General features: G+C 43.8%; 1 protein-coding gene across 3 annotated transcripts in view; it reads left to right on the plus strand.

Moving 5' to 3' along the window:
• Positions 1–22,387, plus strand: part of dag1 (dystroglycan 1) — a 53,036-nt gene that overhangs the window by 16,403 nt on the left and 14,246 nt on the right. For all 3 annotated transcript variants that reach the window (XM_030050954.1, XM_030050955.1, XM_030050956.1), the window contains one exon: positions 13,484–14,334. In XM_030050954.1, coding sequence (XP_029906814.1) covers positions 13,882–14,334 — 453 coding nt within the window. In that variant the 5' untranslated portion in view covers positions 13,484–13,881. The remainder of the gene's footprint in view (positions 1–13,483; positions 14,335–22,387) is intronic.

The following is a 22,387-nucleotide window of genomic DNA, read 5'->3' on the forward strand; positions in this document are numbered from 1 at the left end:
TGTGTATGGAGGGGGGCTGTCTGACTGAATGAATGACCGCCTAGCTGACTGAATGACATTTACTGGCTGATTGAATGACTTGGACTGACTGACTGAACGCCTGCTTGTCTGGCTGAGGGAGTGACTAAAAAATAGACTGACCAGGGAAGTGGTTTTCAAAGTGGAGTCTGTGGACCCTCAGGAGTCCATCTGGGGCTTCAAGGGGGTCCTCAGTAAAATGAGGAGTAGTTTAATTTCACTATAATTTTAATGCTTACGAAAGACTTCTGAACACATAAATATTTAGCCCCTTGAAACCTAAGCAAATTCACTTGATTTCTTTCCAAAAATGCAATTAACAAATTAACAAAACTTTTAAAGATTACTTAAATAAATAAATAAATAAATATAATTAGTAACCAGAAATGACAAAATTAAAAGAAATTCCAGGAAAGTTACCAGAACATTAGTTAAATAAAGAAATAGTTAGATAATTTAAAAAAAACAGTGAGTGCCACAAGACAAAAATATGAACGAGTGATTATTTTAACTTTAAGTTCTCATATCATTTGTTTATTTGACAAGTACAACAGCTAGATCATTCCCTAGTTAACACAGACCAAACAATCTTTCATATCGGAGTCCTGAGGGCTAAATCACTTCAACTGGGCCTCCGGGGCTTAACGACAGTCAACTTGGGGGTCCAGATCATAAAAAAGTTTGAAAACCCCTGGGCAAGAAAACCGCCTGGCTTGCTGACTGGTTATACATTTAAAGCCTCGATCATTTCTGTAAAGCGACTGACTGAATGACTTGCTGCTTTACCGCCTGCTTCTCTGTGTCCGGCTGACTCTCTGTCTGGTTTTCTAGCAGGTAGGAACAGACACATCAACTGGCCGACTGGTCCACTGACAGCCTGCTTCTGCCCCCGTCTTTCCGACCGGCTTATTAGCGCGGCTTGCCGACTGGTTGGTTTGCTGTCTGGTTGTGTATTTATATCTTGGCGGTGTAGGCCAGATAGGACAGACGGAGAGATGAGAATTGATGACCTGCATCGCCAGGGGACGGGAGGAGATGACTATCACTGCATGCTCATCACCCCACACACACACACACACACACACACACACACACATGCTCACACACCGGCACAAATAGCCACACAGACACACATACAGTCACATTTCAGACACACACAGCATTTACAGCCAGGGAATAAGGCATCATGCACACACAGGCACACCACGGCGTTGCAGGTCAGCGCAGTATCCAGGTCACTGCAGTATGTGCAGACATGAAGTATGTTATCAGAACTGTACCTGCACATGGCTGACCCAGATTAGTCCTGTTTATCTTGGAGGAGGACACGAGAGATGTGTTTGCATTACAGGGCTAAATGGAGCTTGCCAAGGCCGGCATGGAGGTGAATTTGACTCAAAACACCTGAGAGCACACCGAATAGATTTTTCAATTTGTGATGTGGGGTTTGTAGCCACAGAAAATATTTGCATTCCTGTGTTGCTTGCCTTCCAAAAAATAGATTCTCAAATGTGCACCATTTTCTTTTAGCATTTTTGTTTTTTTATTTTTTTTTTTTTACAATTTCACAAATCTGTGATTACAAGCCAACATGTCAAATCAGCGCTCTCTGACTTTTTTTTTTTTTTTTGACTCTGTTCCTGCAAGCCGCCTGTGTCAAAACAACTTCCCAAACTTGTAAGAGCGCGAGCGTGGAGCGAGTGAGGGAATACATGGTTCATCTGAAACAATCTCAGCAGCTGCTCTTAGCATACAGATGAAAGCACGGGGAGCTTCATCAGCACTGCACCGCAGTTAAGTTTTTAATGAAGGCTGCCAGGCTGCTGGAGGAAACCGGTAAACATGTCGTGTGTTTCATGTTTTAATTCAGCCAACCGAGCAGTTAAAGCAAGCATTGGAAACGCTGAATTGTGTTTCATGCAGCCACAGTTGCATTCTAAAATGGTACATTTAAAAAAAAAAAAAAAAAAAAAAACTCTTAGCTTAGAGAACAGAAACACTGAGTGTAATGAACTGTGTTAGTCAAATATACAGTAAATAGATATATGGCATTTTGGAAGGAAAGCTCCGTGTTTTGGACCAAAACAGTAACAGAAGATGAACATGTGCTGCCGAGTGATTCTCAATAAGCGCTTAATTCTAAAATGTAATATCTACCACTATTTGGAGAACGCCTACTCAGACACCTACTCCTGTGAAATGATTCACAACATGATGGGTTACTATTAATTATATGAGTCATCTGAAGACCTTTGCTTGTAAAAATAGCGGTGTCTTTGAGGATCGAGTCTATTGTGTTTCTGAAATAATGGCTGCTTGCACCTCATCTGGGGGAAATTAGTCCAGAATGGAGAGAATAACAGAATATGGCCTTTGAAATGAAAGCCCCTGAGAATTCTTGTGTTAAATACATAACGAAAATGTGTTTGACTCCACTCTTCCTTACTCCCACCGCCATGTATTTAAGTCAGGCTCTAAAAATAGTTGCTATTAAGTTATCACCCCTATCACAACTGTCCAAAGGGGAGGGAAGCCGACACATTTGGAGGGAATTGGATGGCGCCTGGGAGGGGATGTGCTCGGATTGAAGGTGCGCCCTCGGATTAAAGGGCACAGATTAGCAAGTTTGCAATGCTGTCTGAGGGGGTTAGAAGTTTAAGAGGGGTAAGGGTTACTTTGTGTGTGTGTGTGTGTGTGTGTGTGTGTGTGTGTGTGTGTGTGTGTGTAGTCTGTTGGAGCCTACAGAGGGGTCTTGGGTTGCCCAGCTGTCATTTCTGTCACGCTAGCAACTGTCCCCAGCTGTCTGTCACACACACACGTACACACACACATACACAGCCTTAACCAACTGCCCCCAGCTGTCAGTGTGTCTCAAGTGTTAGCTGGTGGTCCCAGTAGGACTAAGGTCAGACTCACACACACACACACACACACACCAGCAATATGGAACTTGGGTGTGTGAATGACACGTCCTTGTGTCTCTGTGTCTCAAACTATCTTCCAAAGCCACATAAGAGACAGATTGTGGAGTTAACAAGATAGCAAGAGAGGGAAAAACACAACTTCAGCAGTCTAATTGGAGTGAAATGTAATTACCCCTGCTACCTACACATTCTTTAACAATAATTGTGTGTGTGTCCCCCCACTTCTTTCTCTCTCTCTTTCCGTCTCTCTCTCTCTCTCTCTCTCGGTGATTGTTAATTCTTTCATGTTTTCGTTCTGCATCGGTAGCAGTGTTATAATTAGCCTACTGAATGTTGCAAAAGCATCGCGGCACTTCCCCTCATGAGCTGTTAGCCTGCACACACATACGTACACAAACACACACATATCCTCGCAAAGCCTATGAGCCTTATGAGTGCGCGAGCGAAAGCGCTGATGCCTCAGCGTTCCAAAACACGACTCTAATCAAAGTGGACTGTGTGTTGGCTGCGTTCGCAAAAGAACCGCAATTCCCATGATTCTGCCCCACTGGTTTCATTTTTATTTTTGCCTCGCCTCAAATTAAATCCTCATTTCGAGGAACTTAAAGCACACCGAGCCCTGTGGGGCCCAATGAGGCTTTGTGAACGTATTATAGGAAGAACACAACAATATAGGGAAGGAAAACATACACGTCAATTTGAACAGTATTTTCTGACGGCCTGGATTTTAAACTTTTTCTTTCATCTCAGCGGAGTTCATATTTTGATCTGGTTCCCTTTTTAGTAGAACAATTCACACAACAAAGTGTTTCTTACTTTTTTGGGTGTTGCTCTGAGTAGGTGGCAGATTATCCTCAGTGGTTATACAACCTTGTTTTTGAAGAAGGGGCTGTTTATTAGATAGGGATCTTGTTTGTGGAGATAATAAATGGCGGACCAGTCACCGCAGGTTGCCTGTGTAACTCTATCTGGGTTGATGTTAGGCTTAGCCCTCCGGAATAGAAGCGGTCCCATTGTGTTTTTGGAACACAGGCGTGAGAGTCGGTGTCTCTCAGAGCCACCACACCCAGATGTCAGGTCATAGTTTCCCTGTTGTGTCTTTGTACATCTGGGATCCGAAATGGCTGCCACACCTCTGTGTTGGTGTCACTTTCCCAGTTGGACTTCAGCTCTCCAGAACTTGGAAGAGCCTCTGCATTCTTTTGAACTTAACAGCTAGTATCAATGTAGCAAAAATAGAAGACACTTTACAACATTTGAAATAGATATCCTAGGCATCAGAATTCCCTTTTTTTTTTTTTTTTTTTCTCACCGCAAATCTTCCAAATTCATTCACATCCAGTCCCCAGCTTGAAAAGTCCCCTAAAGCTCATGAGTGCCATATTCTCTCAATCTCAGCCCCTAAATGGTTGCATCATCTCAATTATAGGATTTGCAGTGTCAGATTCCTTATACATATGCATATACATCTGGTCCCCAAAATGGCCACCATGAGCGGACATCTGGGCCTCAAAATGGCTCTTACACCCCGATGTGCAGTATTAGTTTCCTCGATAGATCTTATTTATGTTTGAGCCACAAATGGCCACAGCCTCACCCAGGAGTCTGGTGTGAGGTGATGTTTGGGGTGTTTTTCTTGTCCTTCTGTCATGTTTTTCCGCTCCAGTGGGGTTCCCGGACCTCTCTGTGCTTTATGGGGCAGGTTCACATCTGCTTCCAACTGTCTGCCACACGCACAGGTTTAGGAACTCCATATCAAAGCCGCCACGGTTGAGGAGTGGCCGGAACTTTCCACCCGGAGTTGTTATTCCTGTCAGCTGGGGTTGGAGTTGTTTGTCTCGTGTTTTTCTCAGAATTCCCTGTTTTTATTGCAGGATTTTCCTGGGTTTTTTCCTTGGTTAGGGTGCATGTTTGTTGCTCCCCTAATGGAGTTCCGACTCCCACTGATCTGCTCTTTTTGTTCTGCTCCTCTCCTCTCCTCTCCTCTCTGAACATGGTTCATAATTCACCGGATCGTTGGGAGTGTTTCAGGCCTAGCTGGTTGAGTATTGGCATGACACACAGACCCTCTCCTCTCCGCCTTATGGTCACACATATGGCCCATCCGTTTGCCTTAGCAACAACTAAGAGTGCATGAGCCGCAGACGGGATGGTGGATTTACTTTGTGATTGATTGCATTTGCCTGGCTGCGTTGCATTGTAGCTGTTTCAGTCCAACCGTAGCCAAACTGATTATGAGTGTAAATGTAAATGGGAATCAAGAAGAAATGGAATGCTTTGTAGATTTCTCAGGATAACTGAGTGGCTGTTTGAGTTTGCATAAATTGTTTCGTCACCGAGGCAATGCTTTGAGGGTTTTGGTTTCTAAATTAATATTACATATTTGACCATATCCTGATTTTAAAATGTAGGCAGAAGTGTCAAAATGTTTCATACAGGCACAGAAAAGGAAAAAATGTTATCAGAAACACACACACACACACACACACACATACTGTACCATGAGAGAACTATGCTGACTTCTTATACCCTGAAAAGAGAATGATAATCTCTGCATAAACACATTGCATGCTACTCTGGAAAACATAGTCAGCCAAATACCCAAAATGTGCCTAATCTCCCTCCTAAATATCTAAATCTTTTTGTACATAAATGTTATTGTAATGCTGAATCTTGCTCAACAGCTGCAGTGTAAATAGAACCTGGAATCTCCTCATGAGGGAAGTCTACGGTTCATAATCCAGAGGCACCACTCCCTCTCTGACAATGTAAAAATAGTATTTTGAGTTTGACAAGAACGCAGTGAGTTTTTCCTGTGATCGCGGGACGGTGTCGTGTAGTGAAGGTGCAGCTGGCTTGGGCCAGTAGCTGGCGAGAAACAGGAGAAATCGCCGTGTGCAACAGACACCTGCATGGCGTCGGTGCTGCCTGTCAGTCAGGGGGCTTCCTCAGCTGGGAATGTCAGCCTTTAGAAACTTTCTCTCCTTCCTATTTCTCTCTCTCTCTCCCCCTCTCTTTCCCTCTCTGTCTGTCATTACACTCCACCCCTCTCAGGCCACTCTTGTCCTGTTGGTGCCAATAATAGAGTCATCAGCTGTGAGTTTGGGAGTCTGGGAGGTGACAGAAGGAGAGAGGGAGGAATAAAGAATAAGAAGGCAGAAAGAGAAAAGGGAGTAAAGTAAGAACAGCGCACTTACAAATGCGGCTATTTGCCAATGGCTCGCCCCCTCATAAGACATATTTCTCTCTGATTGGCTACGAAAGGGTAATTCCTTGGCTCTAATTGGCCACTGAGTGGAATTCCTTTGCCTTTATTGGCTACTGAGCGGAATTCCAGGGTAGGAGTAACGGCAAATGTCAGAGTCTGTTTTCTGGTTGTGGGTAGCAACAACAGACAACACACAACAATGTGTGAATATGCTCTTTAAGCATGTGATAACACTATTTAACTAAAGACCAGAGCTTTTATCTTTGCTTAGCATTTAATACGGTTGTAAGGATGTGATATGCTTTTAATGGTAGTGGTTTACATGTCATTTACAAAATGTTATAATAGAATCAAAGATTGAGCAATGCCACAAGTTTTGGGATGTAGCGTTTTTTAGCAAGAAAAAAAAAAAAAAAAGAGCTCCTCGTTGCTAAGCAATGAACGTTTGCTCAAGTAAATTAATTAAATGTAAACAAGGCAAGAGTGAAGAGTGGGGAGAGTTGAACCACAAGCTAAAATTAGACAAGGCAGATATTTTTCATTACAATGAAATGAAAACCCAATAGACCTTTTACACAGCAACTTATGTTCTTTTTTACACAGACCTGAATGGAACAGAGCAGTAATTAATGTCATTATAAACACATGTGTTTACCCTGCTAGTTCATGTCAAAATGCTGTGGAAAAAAAGTCTATTCTGATAAATCAAATGTGTCTCCTGCATCCCATTTTGGATCCACTGAAGGCTAATACTTGACCCCTTGATGCCACCAGGTTGTTAATCATGCTGTGGTCACATGTACAAACCCTGCCCTTGGTGTTTCGGGTCAGTCGGTAGAAAAGTGGTATTCTACAGTCTCTTTTAATATTGACTTGGGATTTTTCTTTTTGCAAACATTCACCCTAAACCACAATTCAAGTTTTATTTCCTTAAGGCTTTTCAATGGGCACATTCCAGTTTGCTTTTTACTTTGAGAAATCAATGCTTACTACAATAATACAGTAATACTGTAGCAGAACCCAAAATTGTCATAGATTGTAGGACAGCCAACTGGCTTTCTGAACACATCACTGTCACATTTTTATTTTGAACTGACCATGTTTTTCCACAGGCTAATACAGGCGTACTCTCGTAAACTCTTGTTTTAATTCTGTTTTAGGCCGGCTTTGCCCTTTTAGTGGTTGCTCAAGGTGTTAGTCTCCAGCCTCCTCTCCCTCCCTGTGCTATTTTAGGCCTTCACTAGCTGCTCGTGGTACTGGGCTATGCTCTCATCTCTGTACTATGTTAGGATTTTAGTGGCCAGCTAGGGTGTCTTGCTATGTCTGCACTCTGTTCAATAAATGCAAAATCCTAACACTTATTAAGTGAAAGTGTGTGTGTATGTATGTGTGTGTGTGTGTGTGTGTGTGTGTATGTGTTTTTGTCAAAGGGTACTCTATGCAAGATTGCTTTGGAAGAGAGACAATGGGCATCATTTATCAGTTCTTTCAATCTTTCACTGCTGAAAGATTTTTAATGCGAGTCCATTACTTATTTAATAAATGGAACATGCCTGCCGAAAGTAAACATAATTTGCTGCTGCGACATTTTCCCCCACATAGGCTATTTTAAAAATGCCCTGCTTAAAAAAAAAAGCTGTATATTGCATGATATACGAGACCCAGTTTCTGGATTCTAAGAGATAGTTCGTTCTTCAAAAAATACTTTGATAATTGAATTCCCTGCACCTTGGCTAGAGGTTTTTTTTTCTCCTCTCTCCCATGGGAATGAATCAAAGTCTTTCTAGAAATTTTACCTACCTACTTCCAACCCCTTCCTCCTCTTTTTCCCTTCACCTCCTTTTCCTTGTACCCCAGTGACAGCATTAAAGTGCCTCTCAAGTCTCATGATGCCACCCTGGGTACCTGCTGGATTTTTCTGCTTTGCTCTTTGTGGCTTCACATGCAGCGGGCGGGGGAGCACGCGGAGTATTCAAATGATTAAGCAAATCCCTGTTTTTCCCCCAATATTTTTCACTGAAAGTAGAGAGGAGGGAAGGTCACAGGTTCTATTGATGGAGTTTTGAGTTTCTTTCTCCGTGCCTGTCACTGATCATGCTAACCACCCACTTCGTCTTCTGTTTATTCCAAACAAAACACTGTTGACACATTACATGAATCACCTCCTGTGGTCCAGATGATTTTTCCAAGGCAAGAGCTACTTTAGGCCGGCTGTTTAGAACAGCAGCTGTCTTTGATAAACTGCGTTTAGGTTGAATTACAACTGTTCTGTCAAGCCAATAGCGAATAGCAAAACGGAGATTTATTTGCATGATTAGACTACCATTTCAAGATATAAAAGGTGTGACGGTGCGTTTACGAGTAAAGATAATCAAGACATATCTGTTTCCTCAACTAACTGTTAGAGGACAACAAGACGAGGCAATAGAGTGTGGCCAGGGCTGGACATGAGGCAGTTTGGGAGAGGTTGAAAGGGGCAAGGCTTCCACCCTGCTATTAACACAAAATATGAGGTGCAACTGCCCTTTGCTAACTATAGATTTCAGAGAACAATTTTCACATCATGTTCTGTGACGGACAACAAACTGGTTTTATATCTCATGCCTCTGATTCCTCCTCTCTTTTTAGCCCTGTGTCACTTCCCAGTTTCCTCGTCCTCCATGCCAAATCCTTCACCGCCCCCCCCACCCGACTCCCAAGCTCACCCACTCACTCAGTAACCCCGCAGAGGAAGAGTCCAGTTAGCTGTTTATTTTTAAAGATGTCCTTGCAACCTGATCGTGAAGTTGGGATGGAGAGGTGGTGGAGTCATGTCTGGATATTTATTTCTATCACCGGGAAGCACCTAGAGCACAGTTTTAAAAAGAAGGTGGCATTTATAAGACATCCGTGTGTTCAGGTTTGGATAGTGCTCTTTTGTGTTACCTTTCAACAACATGTCACTCTTACAACGTGATAGTGCAAGAGTAAAACACATTATAGCTTTTTTTTTTAAAAAAAAAAAGGCAGCAGGTAGTTACAGTCTCTGTTTTCAAGGAAAATGAAGGGTGAACTTCTTCTTTATTTGTCCTGGAACCTAAGTTTAGGAAAAACATATTGAAGCCTACATGGAGCAAAGCATCAACCCGTGCTGGGTCCCAAATAGTCTGAGAAAGCAAGCTGTAAACAATTTGGGTTGCAGTCTTGTGTTTTCCCGTTTTGAAGTGGATTCAATGTGACATCTCACTCAGAAATCCCCGCTTCTAATATCCCGTGTTCCTTACCAGCCTGCTGTCATCACACCTCTGCGACTTTTGACTTGTTTTTCACGACGTTGCCTCATCCCTCTGTGCGGCACTGCGCCTGGTTTGGAAAAATAAATTAAACCTCGGGGGGGGGGGGGGGGGGGGGGGGGGGGGGTTTATTTGTTTATTTATTTATTTTTTTCAGAAAAATCACCTTTTATGAAAACACAGGCAAAAACAAGGTTTTGGCATAAGAGCATTAAAGTGTGGAATTTAGAAAACCATGCTGTAAGAGGTAACTGTGTTTTGTATTCAGCTAGGTACACGCTCTCTGATAAGTTTACATTTGTTCAGGAATCAAAGTCTTAGTTATTAAGCATCGACATGACATGTACACTATGTTTCTAATTTCTCAATAGACCTTTTTTCACAGCAGCCATTTGAACATGAATAGCATTAATGATATTAATGAAGGTTCTGTTCCATGTAAATGTGGCAGAGTCCTTGCAGCGAATCTGCATGAACAACCGTAGGACCCTGACTCTGTTAGACCTTAATGGAAACAGAAAGCTTCATTATTTAATTTTTTAATTAAATTTAATTTTAATCACCCACTAAACACCTGTGTTTTACCTGCTATTCATGTCATAAGGTCTCTGCTGTGAAAAAGGTCTATTCAATTGGTCCTGGCACAGACTGGCTCCCAGGATTGTGTTCGCTGCAAGTTCACACGCTTTGAACTGCCACTGCCAAGAAACTTCAACAAGACAGAAACGCCGGCTTTCCTGTGCCAGTTTAGTGCATCACATCATCAAAGAAATTAAAAAAAAAAAAAGTTGTATTAAGCATCTTTGAATTCTTCCCCTTCTAAATATGATCAACATTTTGGAAGCCCTCATGGACACACCTTTTCTTGGAGACTAAAATTTTCAACACTCGCTCACCGTGCTAGAGTCTGACCAATAGTGAGAGATTCAGACAACTATCTATAGTGTCTGCCTGGAACAAAGGTGTCGCCATGGTGCCAGAGAACTGGCTTCAGCCCACACACACACACACACACACACACACACACACATACAAACCAGGCCCCCCCAATTGGCCCCAGCTTCCTCGGGCTAAATGGTAATCTCTTAGCCGTGGGCAATGTGGTGGACTGCCTCAGAGTTGGCCCCTCACACACACACACACACACACACAACACACACACACACACACACACACACACACACACACACACCATCAAACACAAAGCCTCTGCCTCTTTAGAGGTAACTTAGCTATGTCAAACATCTGTACGGCCACCTCTGATTGGTAGCTCTCTGATGTTTTTAACCTACTAGGAGGCAAGGTGTGGGGCAAGTGGAAGCCTCAGGGTGTCTGACTGGAAGGCAGAGGTCTCTTTTCTTTCCTCTCTCCCTCTCTCTGTCTCTGTTTCTACCTTTCATCTCAAATATTTTAGTCTGATTTAAAGTAACGGAAAACGCAGTCATACATTCTCTCTCTCTCTCTCTTTCCCTCCCTCCCTCCTAACACACTAACAGGTGTTACCGTACTGGGATTATTCCCAGTAATTGGTTTGTAATAATCAGTTTCCTTATCCACTCTCCCCTCCTGTGCACGTGCACTCATAAGAGGCCATTCAGAAATCCAAGTGAGAGTTTGCGTGGCACAATAATCAGATTTCACCAGGAGGAAATCTGCCTGTGTTTCTCTTGATCTTTGATTCCAATTATGGAAACTGGCTTTTTTGTGAACATATCATTTGATAAATCAGATCACTTTGCGAATAACCCGATTAGTGAAGTGCATGCGAGTGCCGGGATTGTCTCTCTCTCTTTCTTTCTCTCGCTCTCTCTCTCTCTCTCTCTCTCTACATGCTTTCCTCTCCCTCTCTCTTCCTCCTCTACCTGTTCCAAACATCATCCGCCTCCTCGTTCTCTGTAGTGGCTCCTTGCGTGTCAGCGTGGTCGAGGCAGTGGAGGTGGGTGGAGTGTGTTGTTGTCGGTGCCGAGGTAATGACAACTCTCCGTCCTGCTCTGAGAAGAAGATTCCTCCTCTGTATCGTGTTCTCCTCTTCTGTCTGTGTGTGTGTGTGTGTGTGTCTCCGCTCCTCTGCGTTGACAGCGTTTCTTTATCTAGCGCCATAGACAGCTCAGCAGGCCCTTTCATAGCGACACTCCCCCGCTATCGCCAGGCTATTGTCACACGCTGAATAGACCGGCTGTGTTTTTGATAGGCGAGTGAACGCTGGGAAGAGAAAAAAAAATGGCCTTGAAGGTTTTGGAAGATTTGAGGGAAATGTGCGGCACACCTTAAGGATGGGGCGGCGGGAGTGGGTCGTGGGGGGGGTGGGCTTGAATGTTTTGAGAAAAGACGGCTCTGCGAGGTAAGACGGAAGAGTGAGAGGGGAAGGAAGAGACAGTCAGAAACATGTCAAGACCAAGAGGGATGGAAGAGAGAAGAGGGAAAGGAAGAAAGCGAAGCTGACGGACAGAACAGTGAAAAAGCAATAGGGGAAAGGGGGAAATGGGAGGAATGTCGCCCCCCCGGCAACCGCAGTTGAACGTAGCCTACATGAAAGGAGTGGAGTTTATCCCTGGCAGCCATCTTGGACTAGTTTCAAGACAGCTTGGTAGAACTTTGTCTACCACTCCACGTGGTGTGAGAAAATCAGCCAAATTTCAAGGTGGTGTAGAAAAAATAAATAAATAAATAAAAGTTAGAGGGGAAAACCTTGGCTTTGCACATACAAAGCCGAAAAAAAAAAAATGTTGAATGAGCAACAACAAATAATCAACCTTCAAATAAGCTAGTTTTCTCTACTTAAAGCTGACTTTTTTTTTTTATTTGACAGCAGGGAAATGAAATATTGGTGGCGGTGACTGAAACTGATTGAAGGTTTATGTAAAGGTGAGCGTTGCCACTGCAAGGTAGCACCAACAAAGAGGTTTTTTTGGCTGTTCAGAGTCTATCTGGGAGGCCTTGCGGTGTTGTTGCTAGGGAATCCCTGCAGTGATTTCACTCGCTTTCTCCAGTGGACATCGGCTGTGGGGCAAAATGGGAGCGAAAGGCTTCAGCTCTCTCTCTCTCTTTTCCTTTCTGTCTGCCTTGCTTTCTGTCTCTCTCTTGTCCTCTCTGCTAAAGCTCAGCCCTCGGGGGAAATCATTTGTGTTGTGACACGCACACACACACACACACACACACACACACACACACACACACACACACACATGCAGAGCTTCTCAGGAGGGGATCCTCTCCTCCATGAAAGAGCTGTATGAATAACAAACCCCTAAGTTCAGCGCCCCCCCCCCTAACCCTGACAATGGACACATGAAAACACACGCATACACTTGCTCACACACAAACACATGCACCGTTTCTCTCTCTGTCCCTTCTCCCTCCCACCCCCACATACACCTACACAACACACACTCATTTTGACCCCATTTCACAATAGAGAAGGCATGCATTCATTAAGAAAGCTTTGACTGGTCGGCATTGTTGGCTAATCCAAGGTCCACCGTATATCACCTTCACTCTCTTTCTCTCTCTCTCTGTCTCTCTCTCTCCTCTCTCGCTCCTCTCTCTCACTCTCTCCCCACCATCCATTCACTCTCAAGACTCTTTCAATCTGTCTCTCTCTCTTTCCCTCTGGCTATCTCTCTCTCTTTGGTCTGAAGTCAAATGAATAACCCACCGGGGGCAATAAATAAAAAAAAAAAAATGTATGTGCAACAGAAGAGTGAGCTTGTGAGCAAACTATGTGATGAGAAAGAAAGTGAGAGCGAGAGAAACAGTCCAAAAATGTGTGACAACTAATCAGATTAGGCCACAGTATTGATAATATTATCCCCGGTCTGACCCCCTCCACCATGGATTTCTATTGACGATGAGATTTGTGTGGCACGAATCAGTTTAAGGGGCTGAACTTATCAAGGGGATTGACTTTTGATTCAGTGCGAAGGGGGCTTAAGTTGAGGTGTTGAGGTTTTTTTTAGGATATCGAGTGGCTGGAAGCTGTAGGGTTTCTCCCCCTCCCTAACCGATGCTTTCTGTCTCTCTCTCTTGTCTGTCTGTCTGTCTCTCTTACTGCTTCCTTGCAGATCTCAAAGGCACTCCACACAATGGGACTCCTAAACCTCTGAAGAGCCAGCACAAAAGACCAAGGGAAGAGGGAAGAATAAAGTAGGGGGGGGGGAGAAAGGAAAGAAGCGAAGAAAAGAGGACAAAAGAGGAGGAGGAGGAGGTGACAGAGAAGAAGAAAGCGGAGGAGGAGGGAAGATTGTTGCGGGGTGCCGGGCGAGCGGGAAGAGTTTTTTTTTTTTTTTTTTGACGGAACGAAAGGCAAAAGAGAGGGGCGGAGAAGGAGAGGGAGGGAGATTTGAAAGGAGGGATTTGCTCTATCCACTGGGGGTGCATGCTGCCCCCTCAAGCCCCCCCTCCCCCCACTTGGACATCCTCTTTTTATTTCTGAGTGACAGCCTGACAAAAAAGGCAGAGAATGCGTAGTAAACTGAGCTACGGGTGCCTCGGGGCGAGCTGGGGGCTCCTTTTGAGACTACCCAGGACTAGAGCCTTGGTTCTGGGCTTGCTTCTGGCCGTGGCGGCCTGGTTCCCTCCACCGGCCCGCGCCGAGATGGAGATCGAGGTGCTGGTCGACATGGAGGGAGGTGCAGAAAGCCAGAGAGTAGGAGGAGGAGAGCTGGAGGCCTCGATGCACTCCTCTCTCCTACAGGACTTCCGGGAGGTGACGGCTGGGATCCGGGCGATGGAGGAGGCGGTTGCCGTAGTGACTGGAGGGGCAGCGGCGGCAGCGGCGGCAGCGTCGACGGCGACTCAGCAGAACACGGCGGCAACTTCTGCTTTCCCAGACTCCTCTGCGGTGGTGGGCCGGGTCTTCCAGATGAAGGTGCCAAACAAAATGGAGGACGTTTTCCTCGGTGATATTGTCAAGGTGAGTCACAGGCTAATTACACCACAAAATAAATCTGGAACCAAGAATGGTTTTTCAGAGTAATGCCATAGAAATACCTTTTCTTGTTCCACAAAAAAAAAACTTTCAAACCACAGTTGTTTAAGAAACCAGTTCTTTAAGGAAGCAACAATGCTTCCTCAAAGAAGTGAGACAAGAAAAGATATGTGGAATTAGATGTGAATATTTTCTTGAAGGAGAAATAAAAGTGCCTGCTGGAACTGAAAATTGTTCTTCATAGTGGGGCTTTTAAGAGAAACATTTCCCGTTCCACCTTTCAACAGTTTTTTAAGAACCATTTATTTAAATTGTTCTATGAAGAATCCCTAAAGGTGCTTCAAAGACCCATCAAAAATGTTCCTTGAGGTGGGTGTGAACCTGTTCTTCAAAGAACTGTAACTAAATAAACTAAAACTCTTGATGGAGTCAATTGGTTCAGTTAACACCCCTTTTCAAATGGAACCACACATTCTTTTCAAGAACCATTTTAGAACCACTATTTTTCTGTCTTTCCTGTTTTTTGCTTGCTTGCTTTCTCACTCTACATTTGTAGGTTCTCCTCCTTCACTTTATTTACCAAGGGCAGCTTGACACTGCACATTTTTCTCTGCCTCTAATGGCTACACCCTAGTGCTGGCACATGCAAGGTTATGACAAACTTAAAAACATCGGCACACAGTCAAACATCAAATAAAGAAGCAGTTAAAAAGAGATTAAAGAATATTTGGGGCATAGGGGTCGGGGGGAAAACTGCTCAGGCCTAAACGAGGGGGCTGACTCCCAAGGAACTCCAAAGAACAATCAGAAATGAACCATTTCCCTAAAAAATATGTCGGTGAAATTATGCAAGCGTCCGCCATAGCTCATAACCTGTCCTGAGGCGACACATACTTAAAGCGATTCAGAGCAATATGCCCTTTTTAATTGCGCTGCATTTTCAGCGATGGCCAATTTTCCATAATATATGTATCCTCGTATCTGAATTGGAAGCTTTAATGTCGTTGTCCGCTCCATCTCTTTCTCTCCCTCCTCCTCTCCCTGCCTCTTTTTTCGCTTTCCAGCCGGCCCTTCTCCCCTTCTCCCATCCATCCATCCTCCTTTTCTTCCATCGTCCATCATTTATTCCCCTCCATTCTCTGCTCTCCTCTGCCTAATCTTCCTATATATTTTCACTCGTTCCTCCTATCTGAGACTTCCATCTCCCTCTCTCCATCTTTCCCTAATGGTTTGGACTTTCATCATATTCATCATCCCCTCTCGTCCATGTCCTCTCCCTCTTTCTGTGTTTATGCCTTTCACTCCTTCTTGTCTCCGTTTCTCTGTCCCTCCTCATGTTGGAAACCTCCCAAATTTTAATTTTCCAATTTTTTCTAAATGCCCAAAAATCCTAACATCTGCCTTTCATCCCTTCTATTTCTTAACTTCTTTTCTCCTTCCATCTCTTCTCTTGACACCTTCCCTGTCTTTGCTTTTCTCTTTCCCCCCCAACCCTCCTCCTGTTCTTCTCTTTCCGCCACTCCTTTCTCCTTCCCTTCCAATCCAGCTCGTCATGTACTACCCCCAATTCCCTCTCCTCTTCTCCTTCATCCCTCCATTCCTTTTAAGTCTCATCCCACCCCTCCTCATCTACCCCTCCCTCCTCCCACCCCTCTAAAATCGCATCAAATCATATCAATCAAGTTCCCCCAGCAATGAGCAGCATGAAAATGTGCTCATACTTTAACTGTCGCAATAAGACTTGGCTCATTCATGCACGATCAAACTAAACAGAAAAGACTTTATTTCTACACAGGAGGGCGGACTGCTCTGCCACATTTGAAGGCTTTCATTGAAAAATATGATGCATCCATTTTTGAAGAAAGAAATAAAAGATTTTATGTATCATGATAACGGCTCCAAAGCTGAAAAATGATCAAATCCTCTAAAATCAGAATTGCAGTCACTTTCCTCGCCAACAAATATTGCTGGTCTTGGTCCTACACTGACATAGAAAATCAGAGTGATCTGCTGATGCATGGTTCAAATGCTGCTTCGTTTCCAGTCTAAAGACGCCTAAATACTTCAAAATTATCCAACAGCGAGATCTACTTTGTGGCAGAAATGATTTGACGTTGTTCCAAATGGCGGGTATCTCAGTTTGGTAGGAAGATCTTCAATTTTTCATCAATTTAGATATGTTCGCTCACTTCACAGACAAGAGAGAGCCATATTTAGCTGACTTGATTCGCCTTGCTGGCATGCAGTAGGCGCTGCATGTGTTCTGCCGGGGAATTTGAAGGTGTGATGTGATGTACATTTCATGTGACGGCTGACACAGAACGCGTCGGGCGAGTCTTTGGGTTCATCTCCTCTTTAAATAGAGCAGTGTCGTGAGGTGAGGTTGTGTACTGTAGCCTGTTCTTTGGCTCTCCTCTCTTCTCTTTGCTTCTTTGCTGTTCCCCTCTTTTCCATTTTCTCTTGTTTCTCCTCTCCTCGGGTATGTGTGAAACATGCCAACTGTTTGAAATTCACAACCCCAGCACTCAGCCCAGCAGTTTCTCCACACACGCAGCATGTAATCCCACATTCACAGTGTCATCTCAGCCCTGTCAGTCAGTGACCACCGCCCCTCCTGACTCCTACATACCACTGGGATCACATACACACACACACACACATCGCAGTGTGTTCACATCCACACAAACACGCAGAAAACTTGGAAAATCAGCTGCGCCAGTAAGAAAAGTCGCGCCTCCTCCTCCTCCTCCTCCTCTCCCTTTCCTCATTTTTTAAGTGTGCTACATGACAACTTTGCTCTCCAGCTCTTCCTCCCTGCTCATGTTTGCTTTTCTCAGACAGCCGTTTTCATCCCCTCCTCTCCCCTTTTGCTCCTGTCCTCAAGATGGAGATCTTTACTTCACCCTCTCCTCCTCCTCGCTCTCTGCCCTCCGTTCCTCCTCCCTCCCTCTTTCAGTTTGTTCCCCTCGTCTTCCTGTTCCCATTTTTCATCTCCACCTCTTCCTCCTTTTCCCCGCCATAGGCCAAAGCTGTTCTTCCCAACCTCCTCCACCAAACCTGATTATATCTGTCACACTGTAAGCTGGAGGCTCCTATTAGAGCCAATAGGAGCTGACAGTCTGGGCACGGAAACCAAAAAAGATAGAGAGAGAGAGAGGGAGGGAAGGAAGAGGAGGTGGAGAGACAGAAGAGAAAGAGCAAGAGAAGCAGGTATGATAGAGAGGGATGTTGAAAATGTGTTAGGAGAAAACAGAAGGAGATGCAGAGTGAGAGATGATGACCAGATAGGCAGCAGGGTCACCTTGTGGGTAGAGTTCCTATCTCGTAAGGTCATTAGTTTGATTCCATCAACGGTCGGTGAACCTGCTCACTGTAATTTACTCCAGATAAGCATGTCAGCCAAATGCTCAAAACTTGAAGCGAGTTTTTTTTTTTTTTTTTTTTTATCCTCCATTTCTAATCTCAGCATCGTCTTACCTTCCATCTCCCCTTCACTCCCTCACCAGAAAGATGCTTTTAACCTCCATTACAAATTTTAACACCCCACCACCACCACAGCCACCACCCCACACACACACACACGCACATCTGCCTTCTTTCCCGCTCTCTTTCTGAGCCCCCCTCAGGTATTTCGAAGGTCGGCACTCAAGGTTGCAGAGTGAAAGGCCAAATCAATTTTTGTGCTTGGCGTTGCGCTCATACTAATGGCCTTTTCTTATGAAAATCTGCCAGAGTTTGAGAGTTGTCTTCTTGACAGCCCGCCCATTCACCTTTTGCTGAGCAGTCTGAATGCAGTACTGTTTTGCCATTCACAGTGCATAGGGCAGAGGGCTCTGGACCAGGAGGTCGGGGCCCCCATGTACAGGAGGTTACAGGATGATTTAATAAATGGTAAACTAAATAGAAAGATGCACATGACTACATTTATAGTTAGTAATTAGTGATCAGTGATGCTGGATTGATGTCAGATTTCTTGTGTTTTAAAGCGTTTAACCCTTTGACACCCAGGCAAATGTGCTTGATTTCTTTCAAAAAGATGGGAAAAAAGTGATGCGCAATTTAGCAAGAAATCACCCAAGAACTAGCAACAAAACTAGTAAAAGGCCACAAGAAAATGACCTGAAAATTAGGAGGAAAAAATCTGTAACAAATGACAACAAATGTATCAGAAAATTTGAAAAAAAAGCCACAAATTTAGCTCAAAACTATATTTATGATTAGTATAATTATATATTTAAAATCGTTATACAAAATTGGGGAAAAAAATCCTAAAATTATGACAAAAAATGTTTAAAAATGGCATATATATAAGTCCCCTAAGAATGAAGAAATACAACCTTTCAGATTGTTCAACTTTTGGACCTACATTGATCTATTCATGGTAAAAAAAAAAAAAAAAAAAAAAATCCCTACGCCCCCCAAATGTCTAGAGACGGCACTGGACAGATGAATTACACTGGATAGATGAAAAATGCATAGTGTGTACACACTCTACTAATATATATCTTCATTTCTGTAATAACTCCAGTAGAAACAAAGGGTAAAGTTTGACATTAGAATGTTTTTGCTCCGGTCACCTCATCTAAGTGTAGTTTTTTATGTTTTAGTGCTGAAATGGCAAGGACAAGGACCAATACGCTCCACATACACACTGTCCAAACATATGTCTGGGAAGGCAACCATTTCAGACTTTTTCCCAAACAAGTCCTCTGAGGGGTAGAGCAACAACAGCGCAGCGATAATTCACCGTAGCCCGCAGTGACCGCAGTTAAAAGGTGGGACCTCTGTGACTGCAGCATCTGTATGCAGGTGCTGCTGGGATTCAAATACCCACCGGTGGGTGTATCGTCTACTGTTATTAATGGAAATGACTGCCAGAACGGGCTTTCTGGCCAACAGATGAGTACCCTCCATAGCCTCATTACCACAATTACCAGCATAATTAGCTGATTGGCTGACGCGCTGGCTGGCAGGCAGGCTTGCCCCCTTTTCTTTTCTGCATTTCTTTCGTTCCAGGAACCACTTACTGACAATCCTTTTGTGCTGTGGTTCTCGGAAAAAGTGATGTCCAAGTCCCAGCTACGTGCCCGTGTGGGTGTTGCATGTGTGTGTAGGTATGGGCGTGTGAACTCATGCCTGCAAATGTGTTCAATTGTGCTGTGAATTCCTGTGCGCATATTTTTGGACCACTCGCGTGCAGATTAGGAAGACAAATACTATTAGTCAGCTGATTTGAAATTGCGGCACTAAACCATGTTAGACTCTCCCCAAGTAAAAATCAGCCCTAAGCAAAACCCAGAATAACAAACAGTTTATTTGGTAAAACACTGGTCTCCTTCTGCGCTGCTCTAACATTCAGAGATCACACAGAGAGGAGGCAGTGTGTATGTGTATGTCCGTTTGGGGTTGTGTGTGTGTGTGTGTATGTGTATGTGTATGTGAGAGAGAGAGAGAGCGAGAGAGAGAGAGAGACTCACTGTGTCTGTGACAAAGACAATTATTGTGTGCATACATGTGTTTGAGAATGAATGTATACATGCACACACAGGCCACAATACTTGCATATGGGTGAAAAAGAGCTGCTTTGTGTGAGTGTGTGTGTGTGTGTGTGTGTGTGTGTGTGTGTGTGTATGTGTGTGAGAGGGAGAGAGTGAGAGAGTGTCCGTGTGTGTTTGTGTGGTTGTCAGAACACATTGACTAGCTGTTTGGATCGTTCCCCTCTTGATGAATGGAGACAGTAGCTTGCTGTTGTAAAGGGCCATTCCCCCTGGGGGCATTTTGGTGGGAAAACTGGCTTTCTTCTCTCTTCCCAACAACTGCCTCACTTCTTTTCTCTCACTTCATCCCCAGTTTTCCTGTCGCTCTCCCCTCTTTTCTGCGTCTCTCTGGCTTTTTGCTAAATTTTAACCGTCACTTCTTCCTCCCCTCCTCTGCGATAGTCTTTTTTTTTATCACTGTCATGCTCTTCATCTGTCTGTCTTTTCCGTAGCGAGCTTTCTCTTTTGCTGTCTCTGTCTTTCTTTCTCCTCCACAAGCTTTCCGCCTCTCCTCAGATGCTGCAGACAAGCTAGCAAGCTTATCTGCTATCTGTCGTTTTTTTTCCCTCTATCCCTTCTCTGAATTTCTCGACTTTTGCGAGACCCTTGTCTCACTTTCTTTCTGTTTATGAACATAGTTTTTATTAACAGCACCGTGGCTACCTGTTCTCACTCGCTGTCCCTTTATTCTCTGCTGATCTCTGCAATTTAGCCAGCAAAACCTCACTTTCCTTTCTCTTCTTCCTTAAATTATCGTTTATGTCCGTCCCCTTACGGTGAATATATTGTCAGTCTTTATCATCCGTCTGTTTCTCCTCGCTCGCTTTCTCCACTTCCTCCATTTTTTTTTTCTTTTTACAGAGACTCACCCTATAAGCTCCTGTAGTTCCACAGTTGCTGGTTGGCAGGATGGCAGTGGAAAACTGGTATTAGAGAGAGGGAGGAGGCAGCCCAAAGATAAAAACACACACACATACACACACACCAGAACATATGAGTCATCCGAGCTGTTAGCCGGTACGCCGCGAACGGTTTACTGGCACCAGTACGGTGGTGGCCATGTTGCTATGTAGCTAACATACAGTAGGCAGCCTTTGGGTTCATATGTTCCAAATTATACACTCCCACAAATTCATTCAGAATTTAGTTTGTCTGCGCTTTCAGCTGAGGGTTGTGTATTTGACACACTTCGTCTTCTGGATAACATTCTCCTTCTCTGCAGAGTAGTGGCCTATTTCACTTTTAGTCATATTAATGCATTCATGTGAGAGTTGGATTTCAGGGAATAATTTCCATTTAACCTTTAGCCCACATAATTACTGCCAAACAACCACTGTTTGACTCCGTAACCTCCAAAAGAAGAAAAAGAAAGAAAATGGGGCACTTTTAGAAAAAAAAGTGATGGTTTGTAACTTTCCATACTGAGAAAAAGGGGATAATTTTTGAGCCTGTCCGCCGTTGTATGGACCTTCTCCAGCTGCTGTTATGGTGTGTCCCTCTGTAGCCTAGCAACCACGAGTTTTTGGACCGAACGACCGCTGGTATCCTTCAGCAAGCTTGGTTGTCGCCCAGGGGGGAAGCTGAGTTGCAGTACGAGGTGCTGCTTTCATTGGTTTTCCAGGCTGAGGGAGCCAAGCCGTATTTGGTGTCTGACTGTTACAGTAGCAGATTATATTTAGATGGCGGACACTGTGATTACAGATTGACCTGTTAAGGCAGTTATACACAGAGCAATGTTATGAGCACGGGAAGCAGTGTCCAAAGAGTTCTCTGAGAACTGCTGTTGAAATCACAATGAAGAATCTTGTTGCCCAGATACACTGAAATATATTATTTTTTTTGTTTGTTTGTTTGTTTTACCTTGTGTCATATTGTGTCACTGTCCAGTGTATTATGAACCTTAAGGTAAATGTATGCAAACAATATAAATGTGAACATTTGCAAGCAGTTATGTAGAACTGTGGCAAATAACCATCAAAATGAGCATTAAAATATTACCCTCGACTCAATATTTACCGTAAAGAGTTCTAATGAATCCTCCAAGATGGTGTACATCCAAAGTTTTAAACCATGGAACTGATAAATGGTTGTGTAAGGCAGAGGTTTTAGTCTGTTTCCCAGTGGAGGGAGTGTTTTACCCCGCCAAATTTCAAATCATCAAAAAACACAACAGTGCTGCTGCTTTTAGGAAAACTAATGTAATCGACTTTATCACAGTCATGAAATACTGGTGTGAAGAAAGTTTGAAGTCTCTGAGAGTTCATTTTCATAACAGTGGAATGAATTAAAATGACAAGAGTGATCATAGAGTGAGATCAGGGTGTTTACTTTGGGAAAAGATTTGCAGAAACGTGAAGTGTATAGCGTTTGTAGATGTTACACTAAACATAGAAAAATCACCGGTTAAATACAGAGGCTTCAGTTACCTATTATCCTTTAAAAAGCACCCTGATTTGTTTTGGTTTTGCATCAGTCCTCTTCTAAGAGTCGACGTCAACGTT

Source organism: Myripristis murdjan, chromosome 5 (assembly GCF_902150065.1).
Source record: "Myripristis murdjan chromosome 5, fMyrMur1.1, whole genome shotgun sequence".
Classification (NCBI taxonomy): Eukaryota; Metazoa; Chordata; class Actinopteri; order Holocentriformes; family Holocentridae; genus Myripristis; species Myripristis murdjan.